Source organism: Micromys minutus (assembly GCF_963924665.1).
Source record: "Micromys minutus genome assembly, chromosome: 19".
NCBI classification, from domain to species: domain Eukaryota; kingdom Metazoa; phylum Chordata; class Mammalia; order Rodentia; family Muridae; genus Micromys; species Micromys minutus.
In genome coordinates, this window is record NC_137954.1 from 7535367 (window position 1) to 7556864 (window position 21498).

General features: G+C 44.6%; 1 protein-coding gene across 2 annotated transcripts in view; it reads right to left on the reverse strand.

Annotated features, from left to right (window-relative positions):
• Nucleotides 1-1437, reverse strand: part of SF3B1 (splicing factor 3b subunit 1) — a 38929-nt gene extending 37492 nt beyond the window's left edge. For both annotated transcript variants that reach the window (XR_013975434.1, XM_080933007.1), the window contains exon 1: nt 1362-1437. Coding sequence is in view for 1 of the 2 variants with exons in the window: in XM_080933007.1 (XP_080789133.1) it covers nt 1362-1389 (28 nt within the window). In the remaining variant the exon portion in view is untranslated. The remainder of the gene's footprint in view (nt 1-1361) is intronic.
• Between the last annotated feature and the right edge of the window lie 20061 nt (nt 1438-21498).

Here is a 21498-nt window from a genome sequence, read left to right on the forward strand (position 1 = left end):
GTCTACATAGTAATTGGATTACATAGTGAGACCATCTCAAAGAAGAAAAAACAAAAACATGTGTTGTAGTTTCAGGTTTAAAGAGCAAAGACTAAGGCAGGAACATTTCTGGCTTTCAAAAGTGTTGGTACTTTCAGTTCCTCAAACGTCCCAACTATCTAACACCTTTAGGTCCTAAGCCCTCTCTACATTCCTATTGGAATTCCCTCCTTCCGCCCTCTAGTCCTACCACAGCAACCAGTCATTGTATTGTTACAAGATGTTCCCTCGGGCTCAGACATCCTCTCCTAATTTAAAGCTGATTGATCCTTTTTTATCAGCACCGCGTCACCACCTCCCAAAATAACTAAGCATAAATTAGAGAGGCTCCGTTACCTCGCTCCTCACAAAGTATTGGCTTTACTTCTCAGTACACCTTCCTTTGACTTTCTAAGAGAATAAAGACTCACATCTGTTCCCACATCAAGCTGTCAAATTTCTGACACCCTTAGCTTGTTACCTCTCTCTAACACCAAGACACACACTTAGAAAGGACATGTTCAGTGACTTAGTACCCATGTTGTCAGTGTAAATTTTGGCTTCTAAACCCGGAGCCAAGAAACAGGGATTCAATCTCTCACACTCAAATTCCTTCCCGTCTTCCCTGGTTACTTCCTTATGGGATCCACTCGCTTTTCAGCGTGGTTCTAGCTGTTTTCTCTTGTGGGGCATAAAATGATCCACTACCCTGAAAACTTCGGCCACTGGTCTAATCTGCCTTTCCTTCTTTCTTACTCCTGATTCTCCAACACTCAGCTCTCAAAGAAAGAGATAAACACTACGCTAGAAGTGATGGAAGGAGTAAACTACCAGGTTTTATGCCGGAGTCATTTCGTGCAAGCACCAGCACAACATAACCCAGCCGCCCGGAGACGTCCGTAGCACGGAGGTTGGGAGTAACAGGCCTGCGCTGAAACCGACGCGGTTTGGAGCGGCCCGAAAGCGGCCGCCGTCATTCAGGGCTTTCCAGGAGCAAAGTGCCAACGACGGCGCCCAGGGAGCGAGAGAGGCAGCCCTCCCACGCCCGCCTCCCTGCTCCCTCCTCCGAGTCCTCCGGCGCAAGCCGCTCGAGCGAGGCCCTCCGGTCAGAGCAAGAGAACTCGGAAGCCCCAACATCCAGCGCGGAACAAAGCACCGGCCCCGGAGTGCAAGAGGACGCCATTACGCGGGCAGCGGCCTGCGCCGACGAGCCCAGCAGGCCCCCTCGCCACGCGGACTCGGCCCAGACCAGAGAGCCCACGCGAAGACGCGGAGGGCAGAGAGAGAGGGCTGCGTCTGGCTGGTTGCCGGGGTCGCGCGTGGGGAAGGGGAAGGCCGCTTACCTTCGTGAGTCTTGGCGATCTTCGCCATTTTGTCCACTCGAACACAGACGGAACTGGCGCTCCCAAGGACTTCCGCTCGCCGCCGCCGCCGCCAGAAACAGAGGCTGCACTCTGAGCGTGCGCACACGCGAACGCGCGCCGCACTGTGGCACGTAGTCCAACTGCCACCTAAATGAAAGTGAGAGGTGCATGATGGGAATGGGCGGGGCCGGGGCCGGCTCCCGGCGGCTTCCTTAAACAGCGAGCGCAGCCGCGGCAGGGCTAAACGCCTGGACAATGGCTGCTCTCCGAGCGAAGCGCATCCTCAGGGCAGCGGTGGGCACGTTAGTCAAGCACTGGGAAGACAAGAGACAGTTCGAGGCCAGCCTGGTCTACAAAGACAGTTCCAGGGAAGGCAGAGACAAGCAATTCCCTTCGAGTTCAAGGGCTGCACAGAGATACCTTGACTAAAAAAATAATAATAATAAATAAATAAATAAATAAAAGCCAACAAAGGGAGAAAAGAAAGAAAAAAAAAGATGATTCTAAGGAAGTTAAATGATGGAGCCGGAGATGAACTATATAACGCAGCCCTCAGAAGGTAGGACAGGAAGATCCAGAGTTCAAGGTCGGCCTACGCTATTTAACGAATTTGGAGACTACGGGGTTCTCAGCCTTGGTTCTCAAAAACCTAGCTCAAAAATTGGTTTTTGCTTTTTTTTTTTTTTTTCCATTTTAAAAAGGGACCAGTCGGTACTGTAGTGCCAGAGAAATGTTAGTAATCTCAAAAATAAATAAATAAACAGGAGCCGATCTGATGTAAGTCACAGCAGGATCTTTATTTTATTCGAGCCCCTCCAACACATCACCATCACGCAGGACAGTTGGGGGGGGCGGGCTATCATAAATTTAGCTTATGCTCCTCTCTGCATTGGTGGTCGTTAGGCAGGGGATGGGCTTGTAACCTCGGGGTGCAGGAATAACCTGGAGACACTGGTCTTGTTGGGGATTAGCCTAGAGACTGAAGCTAGGCTCAGGTGGGGGGGGTCAACTTGAAAACTAATGCTAGGTACCAACCTGAGTTCAAACTTAGGTCAGGTTCTCTAAAATGTTTTGAGTTTAAAAGATTTGGCCTCTCAATACGTGCTTTTAATCCCATCACTCAGGAGGCAAAGGCAGGTGGATCTCTGAGTACTGGTCCAACCTCTACAGAGCTAGTTCAGGACACCCAAGGCTACACAAAGAAATCCTGTCTTGAAAAACAAACCTTTTTTTTTTTTAAAGGCCAAAAAAAAAAAAAAATGCCATAGAGGTCAGATTGCTATAAATCATGGCCTAGGGACATGAACAGAAACAGTACCCAGTGTGGTGGGGACACATTTTAATCCCAGCACTTGGTAGGCAGAGACGTGCAGATCTTTTCCAGTTCAAAGGCCAGATCCAATTCCAGGGTTGCACAGAGATACCTTGACTCAAAAAAAAAAAAAAAAAAAAAAAACTCGAATGTTAAGAGCTAGCTGTTCCTCCAAAGAACCCAGATTCAATTCCCAGCACTCATATTGCCCCTCACAAACTAACTCCAGCATATACATTATTTCAAAGAAAGAAAAAGAGAAACTGTCTAGAAAAGGCTCTGCATGGCCTCACAGTGAGGCATGGAGAAATATGGGTAGTTTTCAAGCAATGTTTCATTCACGTGTGCATCATTAAAAGGATTTGATGTAGTAATTACTGATAGGTTTGCTTAAGAGACATTAAATTACACAAAGTACTCCACACATAATCCTTCTTACCTCCATTGTGGAGAGGCAATCCAATTTCTCCATGGTAATCTGGATCTATCACCCCTCCTAACACTGCCATTCCTTTCTTAGCCTGTTGGTTTAAGGGCATTAGAAGCTCAAAATGACCAGGGATAAGTCTGAGCTTCCAGTTCAATGGAATGTTTGTTGTGGTTCATGGTAGGAGCATTCCCCCTCTGGAACAAAAACTTCTAGGCTAGCAGAACCTAAAGTTGTGGGGACAGGAAATAAAACATTTCCTAGAGGGTCACTAGGAGTGATAATAAATGGAACTCTTCCCTTTTCCAACCCTTGATTCCTGAACCCATGGATCCTGACTAAGGGAGAAATTGGACGCTGCTTCAAAGCATATACTACCTTCTAAAGAACTCACCAGGTAAGAGCTATTTGAAAAAGTACAACACTGTTGTATTAAAATAATTCTGGCAATAACTTCTCTGTGTAAATCTCCTATTTGCCTAAGTGACCAGGCAAAGAGGAGTGACCTATTGACAGCCTTCTATTTGTTTAAATTGTTCTAAATGTAACCCAGGGCTAGGACCTAAATTACAAATTTAAGGATGGCCTTGTACTGATTAACCTAAGTTATATCTAAGTTATCAAAATCTATTCAAGTCTGCCTATCCTGAAGCTTGGTCCAGAGCCAGAGCGCCAGACCTTTTTCCCCTATTATCCTGCAAATGTGCAGAGTGCTTTCTCACTGGGAAGGCTTATAACAGATCCAAATGAGCATTTGCTGCATTTGTGGTAATTCTAGGAGCTAAATACTTCCTGGAGTCCCAGAGTAATAATAAACATCACTAAAAGAGAGCCCAAAATTGTCTTGTGATTTCAATCTTGCTTTTTTATTATTATTATTATTTATTTTTATTTATATGAGTACATTGTAGCTGTCTTCAGACACACCAGAAGAGGCCATCTGATCCCATTACAGATGGTTGTGAGTCACCATGTGGTTATTGGGAATTGAATTCAGGACCTCTGGAAGAGCAGTCAGTGCTCTGAACCACTGAGCCATCTCTCCAGTCCAAGAGTCCTCTTTTGTAAAAATAAGATTTTCTCACTACAGCCTACTTGTCTTAATGCTTGTCCCTGAAAGGGTAGTAATATGGTTCAATCCGGGAAGGAAAACATGAAAAACAATGAGTAAGAGATGGGCCCCATTGGCTCGGGTACTTGACTGCTTGTTTATAAGGTACCTGGTTCCTTATTTGGTGAGATTGTGCAGCCTTGCAGGAAGAGGAAGGACATCACTGGAGACAAGCTTTAAGAGGTCATAGCTTCAGTCTACTTTCAGTTTGCTCTCTCTGCCTTATGTCTGTAGTTGATCTTTCAGCTTCTTTTTCTCACCATCATGACACACACAGGCACACATTAGGAAAGACCTCACAGTGTAATAGCAGATTCAAGAAACTAGTGAGAACAGAGCAGGTCTGCTTCTTAAAGCAATCTTGTTTTGTTTTGAGACAGGGTCTCACTGTGTAGTCTTGGCTGTCCTGGTGTTGCCTGATGGCTCCTCCCCTGAATCTGTTTCTCCATCTGGAAAGAACTGCAGCAGGTAGGTTTGTGGCACATGCCTTTAATCCCAGCACTATGAAAGCAGAGGCAGGCAGTTTGAGGCCAGCCTGTCTACAGAGTTTCAGGACAGCTAGCCAGGGCTACACAGAGAAACCCTGTCTCAAAAGAAAAAGAAAAAAAAAAAAAAGAAGAAAACAAGTTGGAGGTTTTAGAGATGACTCGGCAGTTAAGAGCACTGACTGCTCTTGCAAGAGAACCCAGGTTTATTTCCCAGCACCCACATGGTTACTAATAATTAGCTATGGTTCAAGTTCTCAGGGGATCTGATTCCCATTTCTGGCTTCTGTGGGCACTGGGCACACATATATACATACAGACAACACACTCATTCTTAAAAAAAAAATAAAAAGAATTACAGGATGGAGACCCGCAGTCTGTCACACATGAGATTTCTTGCAGCTGTGGTACAAGGAAGGGTGAACAGAGAGGGATCACCTGGGCTGGAGGGATGGCTCAGTGGTTAAGCCTTCCAGAGGTCCTGAGTTCAAATTCCAGTAACCAAATGGTGGCTCACAACCATCTGAAATGAGATCCAAAGCCCACTTCTGGTGTGTCTGAAATCAGCTACAGTGTACTTATATATAATAAATAAATAAATCTAAAAGAGAGAGAGAGAGTTGCAGTCACCTGGGCTGTTAGCACTAAAGGGAGTGCCATAGGCCCCTAGGTAGTCTGTGCTTATATGCTTTTTAATATGGTATGGAGAGAAATTTGGCTCTTTTTGTTAGTTTCCTTGACAGTGTCTGACTGTCTATCTCTGGCTTTGTGTAACCTCAGACTCAGAGATCTGCGTGCCTCTGCCTCCTGAGTGCTACAATTAAAGGCATGTGCTACCCCAGACCAGCTGTTTCTCCTTGAATTAGATCTGGTAAAATGCCTTCGGTTGCTTGGGTCCGCTCAAATGACAGTAAGGATTTGATTGGATGAAACACAGGTTAGGGGAACCAGCGAAAGTTCCTGTGGCAAAAACCCCTCAGAGCCAAACCGCTTTTGGTATCAGGGGTCCACAGTGGTGAGAGGGCATGATCCCTACATCAGGGGCTTACCCTGTCAAGCCCACCCAATGGGTTATCTGTGGCCCCCAAGGGGGTATGGGAAGAAATTAACCCAGTAGCATCCCAGTGAAGAAGAATATGTGGGTAAAAACCCTCTAATGTGGAGGCACTCAGGTTGGTTTGATGGCACCTATCCAGGACCTCTGTCTGGCTGTCTACCCATTTAAGAATAACCGTCTCCTCATTTAACTCATTATGTAGACCAGGCTAGTCTTGAGCTCATAGAGGTCTGCCTGTCTCTACCTCCCTAGCACTGATATTAAACACAGATGCCACCATGCCTGACATCAAACAATTTTTTTTTAAAGATTTCTCTATTTCATTCTATGTGTATGGGTGTTTTATCTGAATGTATGTGTGTACATCACATGTGTGGCTGGTACCTGCTGAGGTCAGAAGAGGGCATTGGTTGTTGTGAGACCCCGAGGAGTCTTAGCTCAGGAGTGAAACCCACAGAGCACAATTAGACGATAGACCGCTGTAATAACAAGAGGTTTGTATTCCATGTACATGGGATTGCTCATTCTTGCAGAGAGAGTCAACCCCGAACTCAAAAAAAAAAAGCACACATCTTTTATACTTTTTTGTGAGGGGGGTGAACTACTATTTTACCATTGGTCAGCAGTATAATTTTCAGAAAAAGGAGAGGAAGGGGGGAGAAACTTTGGCAGTAAGGTGGTTGACAATTTGCATTCTCCTTGAAATTCAGTACATGGAGGGGTAGGGGGAGCTGTTCCTAAAGCAGTCATTTTTGTTTTGTCTTAGCTTGGTCAGTATAGCCTGACCTGTCAACTAAAACTATTGTTACATTTTCAGAACCTTGTTTATATATTTCAAAACTTTGGGGTTTGTCCTTGTTTTGATTCTCAGAATTGGGTGATTGAGGTATGAGTTAACTACGACATGCGTCAGGACCCTATCTAGGGCTTTCTAGAGGCCAGGTGGTTATCAGTCAGTATATTCTGTGGCTTTTCTGAGAATTACTCTGGGCCATTGTTTTTATTTGTCAGGCACAGGCGGGATCTCATAGCCTTGGGATGGCTGGAAAATCGCTGAGTCTGACTTTAACCATTTCTGGGTCTTTAGGGTCTTACAGTCTAAGAATGGGGTGTTTTGGAAAAGTCTCAGAGCCGCTAAAAACTTTGTTTTTTTTACATCATGGATCCCCTGGAACAGGAGTTAGGGATGACTGGGAACTACGATCTGGATGCTGGGGACTGAACCCTGACCACTGGCAAGAACAGTGAGAGCTTTTGACAACTGTGCCAACTATAGGTTCAGTTTGCAGGAAAAAAGTCACCAAAAAAAAAAAAAAAACAGGCAAAAATGTCTGGCATGATGATTTAGTACAAGACTGTGGGTTTGTTGTTGTTTAATTTGGTTTGGCTTGTGTGTTTTGTTTATGTTCCTTTGTTTTATTTCCTTTTGTTTTGCTTCTTCGGGCTTTTTTTTTTTTTTGTCTGTTTTGAATTGTTGCCCTGGCTGGCCTTTAACTCACAGAGATAGCTGTGCCTCTGCCTCCCAACTGCTGAGATTAGCCACCACACCCAACTGGACAAAGGTAGTAAAGTCCCTGGTGGAGAGGGAGGGGGGGAGGAAGGAGAGAGGGAGAGAGAAGGGGAGAGGTGGGAGAGATCCATGCCCTCTATCCCATAGGCTGAGACTTCACACCAACATAGCACCTTCCCAACACCCCTATCCTATTGGTACTCTAATGAGTAATTTAGAGGCTGGAGACTGTTCCCTGTTCTGGTCTTGGGCTCAGTCATATAGCCAACTCCTTAGAACTCTAACTCTTAGAGCTCTGAGAAAAGCCTGTGCCAGCCTCCCCTAGGAAGAGCATCTGTGCCTCGGGCTTATCTCTAACTCTCTAGCTGTAAGTTCTTTGCTAATGGACCTCAAGGATTCCTTTTATCTTTTGAGAAGATGTTTCACTAGGTAGCATTGGCTGGACTGGCATTCTCTATGTAGGCTAGGCTGGCCTCCAACTCACAGAGCTCTACCTGCCTCAGTTTCCAGAGTTCTGGGATTAAAGGAGTGTGCCACTGCACCCAGCTAATGATTTATAGTTTAGGTAGTGTCTGAGAGTCTTGAGAGAACCCACAATTTAGTTCACAAATTCTGAGCCAAGTTTGAAACAAGCTTTAATTAAATACTGGCCAGGAAGAAGATTCTGGCCAGGTCCACCACTGGGTTCACAAGGAATGGTTACAAGTCATGTTTCCCAGGGACTTAAAAAGTCAAAACCATGGGGCCACCATATTTCCCATCAGGTCTAATCAGGACAAGCATATATAGTCTGGCATACTTCCTGCATACTTCTGCCTACATCCAATCAAGGAAAACATACATCCTGACTTATTGTCCACCCAAGTACCTACCACCTACAAGTGATCAAGCACATCAGTGTACTTGGATCAAACAAAGTGACCTGTTATCTCCTATCAACAGTAGCCTCCAGCGTTTCAGGGAATATCTGTCCTTGGGCAAGAGACTTTACAGGCTGGAGGCATTTTCGTTTCATGGATCTCTTAGACATTGTAATTGAAAATTAAAACGTAGCTTTGACTCTGAGGTAGGCTATGATTAACTCTTAAGTATTAAGTATTAAGACTTGCTTTGGTGATAGTATTTTGTCATGGAAACAGAAAATTAAATAATATAGGACTCCTAGAATTTAGAATTTAGATGTGGTGGTTTGGATAAGAATGCCCCTAGGCTCATAGATTTGAATGCTTGGTCACCAGAGAGTGGCACTAATTGAAAGGATTAATTGTATGACATTGTTGGAGGAAGTTATGTCACCGGAGCTGGGTGGGTGGGCTTTGGGGTTTCAAAAGACCAAGCCAGTCACCCTGTCTCTTCCTGCTGCCTGTGGATCCATTGAGAAGTCTCAGCTACTTCTCCAGCATCATGCCTCCCTCAGGCTGCCATGCTTCCCTCCATGGTGAAAAGGGACGGATCCTCTGAACCTGTAACTCTGACCCTGTTTCTTCTAAGAGCTGCTGTGACTCTGCAGTAGAACACTGAGACAACAGGGATGCTGCCCAACATCCTACGTTCCTTCAGAGAGAAACAAGCCAGCTATCAAAGCAGAGGCAGCCGGATCTCCTCAAGTCCAAGGCCAGCCTTATCTATATAATCTATATAATATAATGAGTCTAGGGCTGCCAGGGCTACGTAGAGAGATCTTGTTTTATAAACAAACACACACACAAACTAGTGCACTTGTGCACCCCTCCCCACACACACATAAAACCAGAGACAAAAGGGGCTGGCTATAACAATGTTATAGGAAGGACTGGCTTCTTATGTGCTTAGATTTCCACCTCCTTCTTCTTGCCTGTCTCTTATATGAGGTAGCCCCTTTAGATATGCAGAATGTTTAATCACACCGTGAACCCCAAGACTGTTATTTACTGAAAAAACTTTTTAGTTGTGGTGTAGCTCAGCCTCTAATCCAAGCATACACCTTTATTCTAAGAGCCTACTGATTGATATTGTAAACAGGAGTAAATAAAGTCAACCATAAATCAAAAGGCAGAGAAAGCAACTAGTTTACAAGTGAACATAGGATTATTAATTTAAAAAAAAACTAGAAAGTAAGAGGAAGTCAGGAGGATGGATAGAGAGACACACAGGAAGTGGAAGGGAGGGACATTCAATTTAAAAGAGGATTTTTTTTTTTCAGACAGCATGAGAGAAAGGCATTCTTGGTGAGATATCAGCTGTGGAGGAAGGCCAGCTGGGTGCTTTCTCTGCCTCTCTGAGCTAGCAGGCTTCCACCCAGCATCTGGCTCTCAAGTTTCATTAGTAAAATCAATAACAAGAGATTTTTATTCCATGTACATGGGGTTGCTCATCCTCGCAGGGAGTCAACCCCAAACTCTTTACAGCGGGCTGATGTCAGCAACAGGGTTCCTGGCTTACTCTTATTGGTGGATCTTAGGACAAAGGATCAGGCATTGGCTAGCCCCGCTAAAGGGGCTGTTCTTGGCTTAGCCATTTTCTCATCTAGCCCTGTGCTCCGCCTTGGGAAAGGGCCGACTTGAAAAGTCCCCAAGGAGGGGAAGAACTGGGTGGTCTGGCAGGGTCAGGCTGACTCCTGGTGGTTTTTCTTAGAATTTATCACCGGGAGGGGTAGAGGGTCTTTTTTTTTTCCTAAGGCAGTCATTTTTGTTTTGTCTTAACTCAGCTTAGTCAGAATAGCCTGACCTGTCCATTAAAACTTTTGTTTTTACATTTTCAGAACCTTGTTTATACATTCTCAAAAAGTTTGATGGGTTTTTCGGCTGCTGATGATGTATATTTGGACTTTTCTATGAGACCTTGGGGCTGTCAGCCTGTAAATTCTGTCCTTGCCTAATTTCCTTTTTGTTAGAGAAAATGGGGGAAATGGTTCAGGTTATTTGATCACACTGCAAACCCCAAAATTGTATTATTTACTGGAAAAACCTGTCTCTAATTGTGGTGTGGCTCAGCCCTAGCACACACCTTTAATCCAAGAGCTTTCTGCTTGAATATTGTAAACGGCATTGAATAAAGTCAACCATAGGTTAAGAAGCAAGCAACTAGTTCACAGGACATGAACATGGAATTATTTTTTTAATGTTGGTGTTTTTTTTTATAAAAACTTTATTTATGAGTACACTGTCACTATCTTCAGACACTCAGAAGAGGGCATCAGATCTCATTACAGATGGTTGTGAGCCACCATGTGGTTGCTGGGATTTGAACTCAGGACCTCTGGAAGAGCAGGCAGTGCTCGTAACCGCTGAGCCATCTATCTGTCCAGCCCGAACAGGGAATTATTAAGAAAAAAACCATGAAGAATAAGAGGGACCCAGGAGGATGGAGAGAAGGATGCACAGGAAGTAGAAGGGAGGGACATTCAAGCTGAAAAAGGATTTTTTTGAGACAGCGGGAGAGATGGGTCGTTCCTGGTGGGACATCCACTGAGGAGGAAGGTTGGCTGGGTGCCTCCTGCGTCTTTATTGATAAAATCAAATTATTGAGTTTTTTTTTAAGATTTATTTATTTGTTTTATTTGCGTATACTGTAGCTGTTCTCAAACACACCAGAAGAGGTCATCTGATCCCATTGTAGATGGTTGTGAGCCACAGTGTAGGAATTGAACTCAGAACCTTTAGAAAGAATAGTCAGTGCTCGTAACCGCTGAGCCATCTCTCTAGCCCGAGATTTTTTTACAATAAACAACACTTGGTCCATCGGTGACTTCTGCCCATTGCCAAGCCCTTTCATAAGCGTCAGCAGGCGTTCCTCCAAGTCCCAGCCCTACATCTTCCAGAAGAGGAGAGATATGCCCTGTGGTCCTAAGTCATCAACGAGAACCTTCCTTTGCACCCATTGCATACTCACCAAAATATTAGACCATGCCATTCAAAGAGGGGCACCTTATCTGCATGACGTGACAGCTGAACTTCTTACACGCAAATAAAAGGCTGACCTTCAACATCCACTACTGTCTTGTCTTTTCACCAGCTATCCCATCTCCTAACACACAAGGGCTCTAAACACTACTCCCTTCCAGAGTTTTCCTTTGTCTGGTAGTGGCAGAGATCCTACCTTACCTTTTAGCCGTGCCCACACATCAGCATTTCTAACTGACTTAAGTTGGTGATCTGGCTCTCTTAGGGTGTGCATGGGTCATTTGTTTGTGCTGGCTTCTGCTACCCATTATATTTGGTTCCAACTTCTAGAGTCTGCCTCTTCTCGCCACCTGTTCTAACCATACATCTCTCCTACTCACTAAGTGTCCTGTCTCCGGCTCCTAGAGCGTGCTATGCCACCTGGGGCCCCACCATGTGGGCAAGTCTCTAGTTATTAAGGCAGTTGCTCCTCTCCCTCTGTTGGAACATGCTTCTCGATTCCCTTGCTTCCTCTCTCTAGCAGCTGCCTGCTAAGTACTGCAGCTTCTTTAAGCCCTACTGGGCTTCTTCCCCCTTGACCCTCCAGTCTCTCAACTCTATTCTCAAAGTTTCACAGCTTCCCTACTGGGCTTCTCTTGTGGCTCAGCTACCACTTGCTGTTATAGAGACTCCCTCCAGAATTTGTTTTGCAACTCTTCCACTCTTCCTCCATGAACTCAGAGTTTATTAAAGCATTGTTCTGTTACTACAAACAGCTTGGCTTCACTATAGTTCAAAGTCCAAAAATTGGCAAGTTTGATTATTCCCCTTTTTTCTTTCTTTTATTCCTTTTTGTTTTGTTTTCAAGATAGAATTTTTCTGTGTATCCCTGGCTATCCCGGAGTTCACTCTGTAGAGCAGGCTGGCCTCAAACTCACAGATCTGTCTGTCTCTACCTCCTGAGTGCTGGGATTAAAGGCATGAGGCACCCGTGCCCATCAGCATTCTGGATTTTTTAATGGTGGCAGCATCTGCCACTGTACAAATAAATGATCCAAAAATCTTGCTCACATTTCCTGTATTTCTACCTGCATATTCCTGTCCAGAGAAGTCTTACATGTGGAAATTTAATGCTCAAGAGAGTCCTGCCTTTAATCAGCAGCTCACTAACTGTTCTGAGCCAAATATCACTACCTCCCCTCACCTCTCCCATCCCCCCTCTCTTTGGCATTGGAGTCTGTTTTGACTCCTCAGAGTCACACTTTATGTGTACACTGGAGTCCTCAAACTGTAACAATGCCCTGAGCACTGCTGTCCAGCCCCTGTGTCCAAACGTACTTGATGCCTCAGTCCTCAGCAGCACTCAGGTTTGCTGCTGCCTCCTCTAGGGTGCCTACTCTGAGCTAGAGGTGGTACCTGGTGGAGAGCGCTTGCTTCCATCACACACATGGCAATGAATATGCTGCCACTTGAACAACAGAACTAATTCTTTCCTCTCAGTTCATCCAGCACCTCCAATGGGTGGCTCAGACCATCCTTACCCTCCAGGGCCACGTAGACTCAGGAGCCACAGTGGAACTACAAAATAGACGAGAATTACATTTCTAACAGCAGATGCCTTAGGTAGGGTTTTCATTGCTGTGAACAGACACTATGACCAAGGCAACTTTTATAAAGCACAACATTTAGTTGGGGCTGGCTTACAGGTTCTGAAGTTCAGTCCATTTTCATCATGGGGGGAAGCATAGCAGTGTCCAGGTAGATGTGGTGCTGGAGGAGTTGAGAGGCCTACATTTTGTTCCTGTTGAGGTTTGGTTGTTTGCTATGTGTTGAAAAGCTAAATACTGGCTCCCAAGGTCTGGTTGCCCCCAGGTATGAGAGAATTCAAACTTAGACTTAAGTCATGCTATGTGACCCTGCACCCTCCTCAACTTTTCACTGGTTGGTGAATAAAGATGCCTACAGCCTATAGCTGGGCAGAATTGAGATAGGCAGGGTTTGGGGTCTGATGAGAGCCATGAGAAGGAGGGAAGGTGAAGAGAGTAGAAGACGCCATGGGGTAAAAATTTTCAAAACATAGCCACGAGGGCTGGCCAACAACATAGCAAGTTATACTATTGCTAGGGGTTATTGCTAGGGAAGTAGATATAATGGCATATCTGCATAGCTCTAGTGCTGTTTAAAGCTTATTATAAATATAAAAATTGCCTTTTATCCAGGAACTGGATGGTCAAAGGCAGGGTAGAAACCCCAATTGAGAGTAAATATTTCTACAACATGTCCTGAAGGCTAACAGAAGACTAGCTTCCAGGCAGCTAGGAGGAGGGTTTCAAAACCTACTCCCACAGTGACACACCTTCTCCAACAAGGCCCTAATAGTGCCACTACTTTGCATATTTAAACTACCACATTTCACTCCCTGACCCCCATGGGGCCATACCTAGCCATAACACAGTGCAAAATACATCTAGTTCAATTTCAAGAGTCTTCAAGTCTATAACAGTGTCCCAAGTTCAAAGCCTCTTCTGAGAGTCATGCAATCTCTTAACTGTAATCCCCTATAAAACCCAAATCAAAGGCAAATTGTATACTTCCAATATCACAGGACATACATTACCATTTTAAATGTCATAGTGGGGAATACTGGATCAAACAAGACAAAAAACCAAACGGGTAAATTAAATTCCCAACTCTGCATCTCCATGTCTGATCTCCAACTCCTTTTACCTTTGTTGACTGCAACACAATTTTTTCTCTTGGGTTAACTCCACTCCCTGTTAGCAGCTTTCCTTGGCAGGTATGCCGTGGCTCTGGTATCTTTAACATCTTGGGTCTCCAAGGCAATTTAATATTACAGCTTCTTGTTCTAATGTCTGGGATCCACACATGATCTTTTAGGTCCTCTGTAGCACTGTAGGCTTTGGTTGCTGCTCCATTGCTGCTGCTGTTCTTAGTGGTCATCTCATGGTACTGGCATCTTGAGAAGCAGTGGCCATAAAAAGCTTAGTCCCAGGCAAGGTGGTGCACACCTTTAATGCTGGATCTTCCACTGAAACTAAACTTCACCAATAGCCTCTCATATGCTTTCTTCATGGTGCCAAGACTCAACTCAGGGGTTAAAGAGCACTGACGGCTTTTCCAAAAGTCCTGAGTTCAATTCCCAGCAACCACATGGTGGCTCACAATCATCTGTAATGGGATCTGATGCCCTCTTCTGGTGTGTCTGAAGACAGCTACAGTGTACTCTGGGATCTCGCCACGAAGTCACCACCCCTTGGTCTGTTTATCTCCTTGAACACAGAATTTAGCTCCATTGTGCTTCTGGTGACCTTTTGTTCTTAAACCGTAATACATTCTGTATTTTTCCTTTCTAAGCTTCCCGTGCTCCATCAGGAACACTCATAAAGGTAAAGCACAACACAGAGACTCAGCTGGGTTACTTTGAGGCCTCTTTTGTCAAAATAGGATGAATTTTATAATGGCATGGCCTGTACGGACGTTTACTACTGGCTAATCAATTGTGATGTTTACATGCATGCAATAGATAAGCCTACTGTATTTCTGTATTACCTGAATAAACAGAAAAAGTATTGAACAGATGAAGAAAAGGTCACAGTGGATGGTGGCAAAAGGCAATCTTGATCTGTGAATCATTTTCCTGACTGGAGGAAGTTTGCAAAACCAGAACCCTCTGAATGAAGGGTGGCCAGGTTCCCCTGAAGACACCTAAAAGTTTTACTGTTAGCCTTTTTCCAGTTCTTCCCCAGTGGGACCTAAGGCCTTTTTACAAGGGTAATTGTACACTGGGGTAAAGGAAATAACCAGACTTTCTGGGGTCTATTGGATACTGGTTTTGAATTGACGCTGAATCTAGGAGAAGCCAAGAAATGTTGTGGCCTTCCAGTTAATGGAGTTTTGACTGGTGTCCAACTCACAGTAAGTCTAGTAGGTCCCCAAACTCATCCTGTGGTCATTTCCCCACTTGCAGAATGTATAACAGACAGATATACTTAGCAGTTGGCAGAATGCTCACATTGGATTCCTGACCTGTGGAGTGAGAGAGCTATTATGGTTGGAAGGCTAAAATGAAGGCTTAAGAGTTGCCTCTGTCAAAGAAAATATGGAATCAAAGCCAATATTGTATTTCTGGAGGAATACAGAAGGTAGTGCCATCATTAAGGACTTGAAGGATGCAGGGGTGACAGTTCCCACCACATCTCCCTTTAACTCTTCTGCCTGGCCAGAGCAGAAGACAGATGGATCATGGAGAATGACAGTTGACAGTCAAATACTAAATCAGGTCGTAGCTCCGATTGCAGCTGCTGAACCAGATGTAGTTTCTTTACTTGAGCATATTAACACATCTCCTGGTACCTGGTATGCAGCTATTGATCTAGCAAATGCCTTCTTCTCAGTACCTGCCCATAAGGACCACCAGAAGCGATTTGCTTTCAGTTGGCAAAGCCAGCAGTATACCTTTACAGTTTTGCCTCAAGGATATATTTACTCTCCAGCCCTGTGTCATAACTTAGTTAGAGGGGATCTTGTCTTTTCCATAAAATATCACATTGGTGCGCTATATTGATGACATTGTGCTGATTGGACCAAGCGAGCAAGAGATAGCAACTACTTTGGACTCACTGGAAACACATACGTGTATCAGAGTATGGGAAATAAAATCCAACCAAAATTTAAGGACTATCTACCTCAGTGAAATTCTTAGGAGTCCAGTAGTGTGGAGCATGTAGATATTCCTTCAAAGGTGAAAGTTATTGTGCCTGGCCCCTCCCACCACCGAGGAAAGAAGCATAACATTTAGCGGGTCTATTTGGGTTCTGGAGACAGCACATTCCTCACTTGGGTGTGTTACTCAGGCCCATTTACCAAGTGACTCGAAAGGCTGATAGCTTTGTGTGGGGCCTGTAACAGAAGAAGGTTCTTCAAGAGGTCCGGGCTGCTATGCAGGCTGCTCTGTCACTTAGACCATGTGATCCAGCAGAGCCAATGGGACTTGGGGGGTCAGTAGCAGATGGTGATGCTGTTTGGAGGCTCTGGCAGGCTCCTATAGGTGAATCACAAAAGAGACCTTTGGGACTTTGGAGAAAAGCTCTACCATCATCTGTAGACAACTATTGAAAGGAATAGATTTTAAACTCTCACTTTGAAAAACAGCTCTTGGGGACTGAAGAGATGGCTCAGTGGTGAAGAGCACTGACTGCTCTTCCAGAGGTCCTGAGTTCAATTCCCAGCACCCACATGGTAGCTCACAACCATCTGTAATGGGATCCGATACCCTCTTCTGGTGTGTCTGAAGACAGCTGCAGTGTACTCATACACATTAAATAAATGATTTTAAGAAAGAAACGAAAAAGAAAAACAGCTCGTGGCCAGCTATTAGGCTTCAGTAAAAACATTTGACTATAGGACACCAAGTTACCATGTGACCTGAACTGCCCATCATGAGCTGGGTGGTATAAAACCACCAAGTCATAAAGTAGGCCGCGCACAGCACCAGTCTAGTAGCAAATGAAAGTGGTAAATATGCAATGGAGCCGGAGCAGGTCCTGAAGGCACAAGCAAGTCCCATGAAGAAGTTGCCCAAATGTCTGTGGTTTCCACTCCTGTTCCAAGCTGTGACACATGCACCTATATCCTTGGAATGTTCCCTGGGATTGATTGAGAAAGAGAAAACTGGTTTGCTGATGGCTCTGCGAATCATGCAGACACCACACGGAAGTGGACAGTTGCAGCATTACAACCTCTTTCCCGGACAGCCCTGAAAGATACTGGTGAAGGGAAACCTTCACAGTGGGCTGGACTTCGGGTGGAACACATGGTATTACAGTTTGTTTGGAAGAAGAAATGGCCAGATGTACAATTGTTCACTGACTCATGGGCTGTAACCAGTGGATGGTCAGGGACTTGGAAAGATCACGTTGAAAAAGTGGTGAAAAAGACAAATCTGGGGAAGATGTATGTGGATAGGTCTCTCCAAATGGGCAAAAGATGTGAAGATATTTGTGTCCCATGTAAATGCTCATCAAAACGCGACTTCAGCCAAGAAGGAAAAGTGAATAATAGTCCATTCTGTGGACAGTCAGCCTCTTTCCCCAATCTTAAAAAATGATTTTGCATGTGGGGATTTTTTTCAAATGTATGTCTGTGCCCCACTTTGCACACACTGCCTGAAGAGACCAGAAAGGATATCAGATCTCCTGGGCTCAAGTTATGGCAGCCATATGAGTTCTAAAAATTGAGCCCAGGTCCTCTAGAAGAACCAGCACTCTTAAATGGTGAACCATCCTGCCCTGGCTGGCTGGTTTAACTGTGTGTGTGTGTGTGTGTGTGTGTGTATGTGTGTGTGTTGGGCCCCTGTCCCTTACAAAATATGGGAACAGACTTATATCCTCTGTAAGCACAGTAGGTGCCCAAGCTGGCAGAGTGGCTCATACCACTAATCCTAGAACTTGAGAGGCAGACGAAGCTTAGAGTTTGAGGACAGAGTGGCCCATGAAGTAAGTTCCAGAACATCCAGGTCTACACAGAGAAACCTTGTCTCAAACAAACAAATAAACAGTAGGTGCTCTTAACTACTAAGCCATTTCTCCAGCCCCATTTTGGCTTTTGAGACAGGCTTAGTCTAGGTATGCTCTCTCTCTCTCTCTCTCTCTCTCTCTCTCTCTCTCTCTCTCTCTCTCTCTCTCTCTCTCTCTCCCCCTCTCTCCCTCTCTCCCTCTCTCCCTCTCTCCCTCTCTCCCTCTCTCCCTCTCTCCCTCTCTCCCTCTCTCTCTCTCTCTCTCTCTCTCTCTCTCCCTCCCTCCCTCCCTCCCTCCCTCCCTCCCTCCCCCCCCCTCTCTCCTTAATTTATTTTATGTATATGAGTGCACTGTAGCTGTCTTCAGACACACCAGAAGAGGGCACCTGATCCCATTACAGATGGTTGTGAGCCACCATGTGGTTGCTGGGAATTGAACTCAGGACCTCTGGAAGAGTAGTCAGTGCTCTCAACCTCTGAGCCATATCTCCAGCTCTAGACAACCCTTATTCTTGACAGCCACACCTGTAAAATGTTTCCTGCCCCCTCAAAACTTCTTGCTCTAAATGGCAGATGTTTAAGTGGAGTTTTAACTCCTTCTTGCCCCACCACGCAGACATTCATGCCTGTCTTACTACACCGTAGTAGTGCCTATCAGCTAGATCTGTCATTGCAAGTACACACAGGACTTTCTTGGCTCTGTACTGAATGACTTAATCCCAGTTATTGGTCTGGTGCCCAGGAGGGAAAGTAAGGGGAGTTTAGAACCGGACACTGTCCCCTGAGACAGAGGTTTCTGCATCATCACACAAAGGAGGAAACAAAGCTTTTTCATAAGAAAGATTCACCCACTTCCATCAGTTCAGAGGACTGGGGGCCTAAATTCACACCCTTTTCCAGGATGACATTCCTTTCCAATCAGGACAACATATATGTAACAGATATGCTGCAGCTGAAAATGTCCCCATTCTGAAGCCATGCTTGTCAGGTCCTAGACCTGATCATCAGCCTTCTCTGGTTTCCAGAGCAGAAAATAAAACTCAAAAGCCCTCCAGCTTTTCCACTTAACCTTTAATTAGTGATTAGTCACATCCAACCTTTTGAGTCTTTCTCCAGGATCACAGAAAAACTGTGACTCAAAAAAAAAAAAAAAAAAAAAAAAAAAAAAAAAAAAAACCAATAAATAAAACATAAACGCAAACCAGGATGTGTGTGGCTTCAGAGAAATGACACCTGAGGTTGCACTTTGGCCTCCACAGGCAACATTCATACATACATGCCCACACCCATAAAACAAAACCAATCAAATAAAAATAAAATAAAATAAAAAAAAAACCAAGCGTGAGTGGTATTAGGTATTGGTACTGCTGTGAAGAGACAGCAGCACCAAAACCTTTAGTTTCAGAAGATCAGTCCTTGTCCATCACGGCAGGGAACAGTACCTAAGCGCTTACTACATCCTAATCCGAAAGTTAAAGGGAGAGGGAGGGGAAGAGAAGGGAGGAGGAAGCAGAGAACTAACTGGAAGGACATGGGTTTTTGAAACCTCATGTTCAACGGCAAGTCCATTTCTTAATCCTTACCCAACAGTTCCACCAACTATGGACCAAGCATTCAAACATAGGGGACTCATTATCCTTTAAAGCGCACCCAGTTTCCTCTTATCATGTGACATCTCTCTGTACACCGGCCAGCTCCTCCACTCAGAAGCAAGCCATCGTAAGGGAAGCAAACCTCTTGCCTTCATATATCACAAAAACATAGTGTCGGGTGTTATTTTGGGGAAGGGGACAGGATGCACACCAGGCAGGTACTTTACTACTGAATTCACACCCCAGACCAGGTGTTCTGTTATGACAACACAAACAGATGAGCATGGTAATGTAATTCTGCTCAGTCTGACAAGACAGAGGAGTTAGGTTAAGGAAGAGCGATAGGAGAGAGCAGAGAACTGGACCTCCTAGGACATTTTTATTTTTAAAGCTTTTAAGAATTTAGAGTATGTGTTGTCAGGTTTAGCCCAAAGCACCTTTATCTTGAGAGCCCTCACCAGTCCTTAACCTTTCTTTGTGTGCGTGTGTGTGTGTGTGTGTGTGTGTGTGTGTGTGTGTGTAGTGTCAGTGCCTGCAGAGGGCAGGAGAGACTGACACTTACCCTGAAGCTGTTACGATTGTTGTGAACATAGATTCTGGCAATGGAACATAGATTCTGGTCTCCCTCACCCTGTCCCCCAATAGCAGCTCTTAGCCGATAAACTATCCCTCCAGCTTCATCATTTCATTTAAAATGTTTTTGAGGATCTCACTGTAGCCTGGGGCAGCTTTTCTTTCAGTATCTCTAGTGCCAGTATTACCAGCACTAGATTACAGGACACTGTGCCCTACTCTTATTCTACACACTTTAGGGTTTCCATTGCTGTGTATGTAGAGACACCATGACCAAGGCAACTTTTAATAAAGGACAACATTTAATTGAGGTCTGGTTTCCGAGGTTCAGTCCATTATCATCATGACAGGAAGCATGGCAGTGTCCAGTCAAACATGGTGCTGGAGAAGCCAAGAGTTCTACATCTTGATCCAGAAACAGGTTGGAAGAGACACCCTCTGCAGGCAACCAAGAGGAGGGTCTCTTCTGCCCTAGGCAAAGCTAAAGCTTTGGACCTCAAAGTCCACCCCCACAGTGACTCACTTCCTCCAAGTCCACATGTACTCCAACAATGCTACACTTCCTAATAGTACCACGGCCCATGGGCCAAGCATATTCAAACCACCACATACATGGTATGTAATTATCTGATATTGCATTATATATTAATTCCATCTTCCCCTCTGGAATATGAGCTGTGTGAGGAGACAGACAGATTCAGTTCTCAGCAGCTAGTAAGTCTTTCAAAATATTTATTGCCTATGTTTAACCAACAATCTCATTTATTCCTCAAAACTCTGTTAGCCAAGTGCAGCAGGCAGGATGGCCAATGGGTAGAATTTGCTGTGTAAACATGATAACCCAAATTGGATCCCCAGGAATCCACATAAAGACGGAAGGAGAAGAGTGACGTCACAAATCTGTCCTCTGACTTCCATGAGCCAGACACATATCACACACCAGCCACACACACACGTATATGCATATAGTACAATTCTGTTTTTAAAAACTGTGTTAGAGCCAGCAAGATGGCTAAGCATTTAAAAAGCTCGCTGTGCTAGTCTGCTAAGTGGTTCTATCTCTCAGATACACAAGACCTTCACACATGTTTTTTGCGTGTTCCCCTCCCCCATACATAAGTATACTTTTTTTCAGGTGTGTTAAAGTACTGCTATCTTACCTTTACGAAAGGCTAGGGATTAAAGAGGTTAAACAGGATTTGGGAACAAATACATAAGAAGTTAGGACGGCTCAGCGATTAAATGCACTGACTGCTCTTCCAGAGGTCCTGAGTTCAATTCCCAGCAACCACATGGTGGCTCACAACCGTCTGTAATGGGATCTGACGCCCTCTTCTGGTGTGTCTGAGGACAGTTACAGTGTACTCATATACATACATAAATAAATCATGTCAAAAAAATAAAAATCTACCACTGAGCTTACTCTTAAAAAAAAAAAAAAAAAAAAAAAGTCAGGACCGCATCCAATCTCTGAATGTGGCAAACAAGCAAAATTGTTGCTTTGTATAGAATGACCAAACCTAGATCATAAAGCCAACACCAAACCAAATATTGACCACGTAGGAAGAAGGCAGCTAGAATTGACTGTTCCCGGTCGGCATGACCCGGAGTTGTTCCCTGAACCTTTCAGGGTCAGCACAGCAGGTACCGTCAT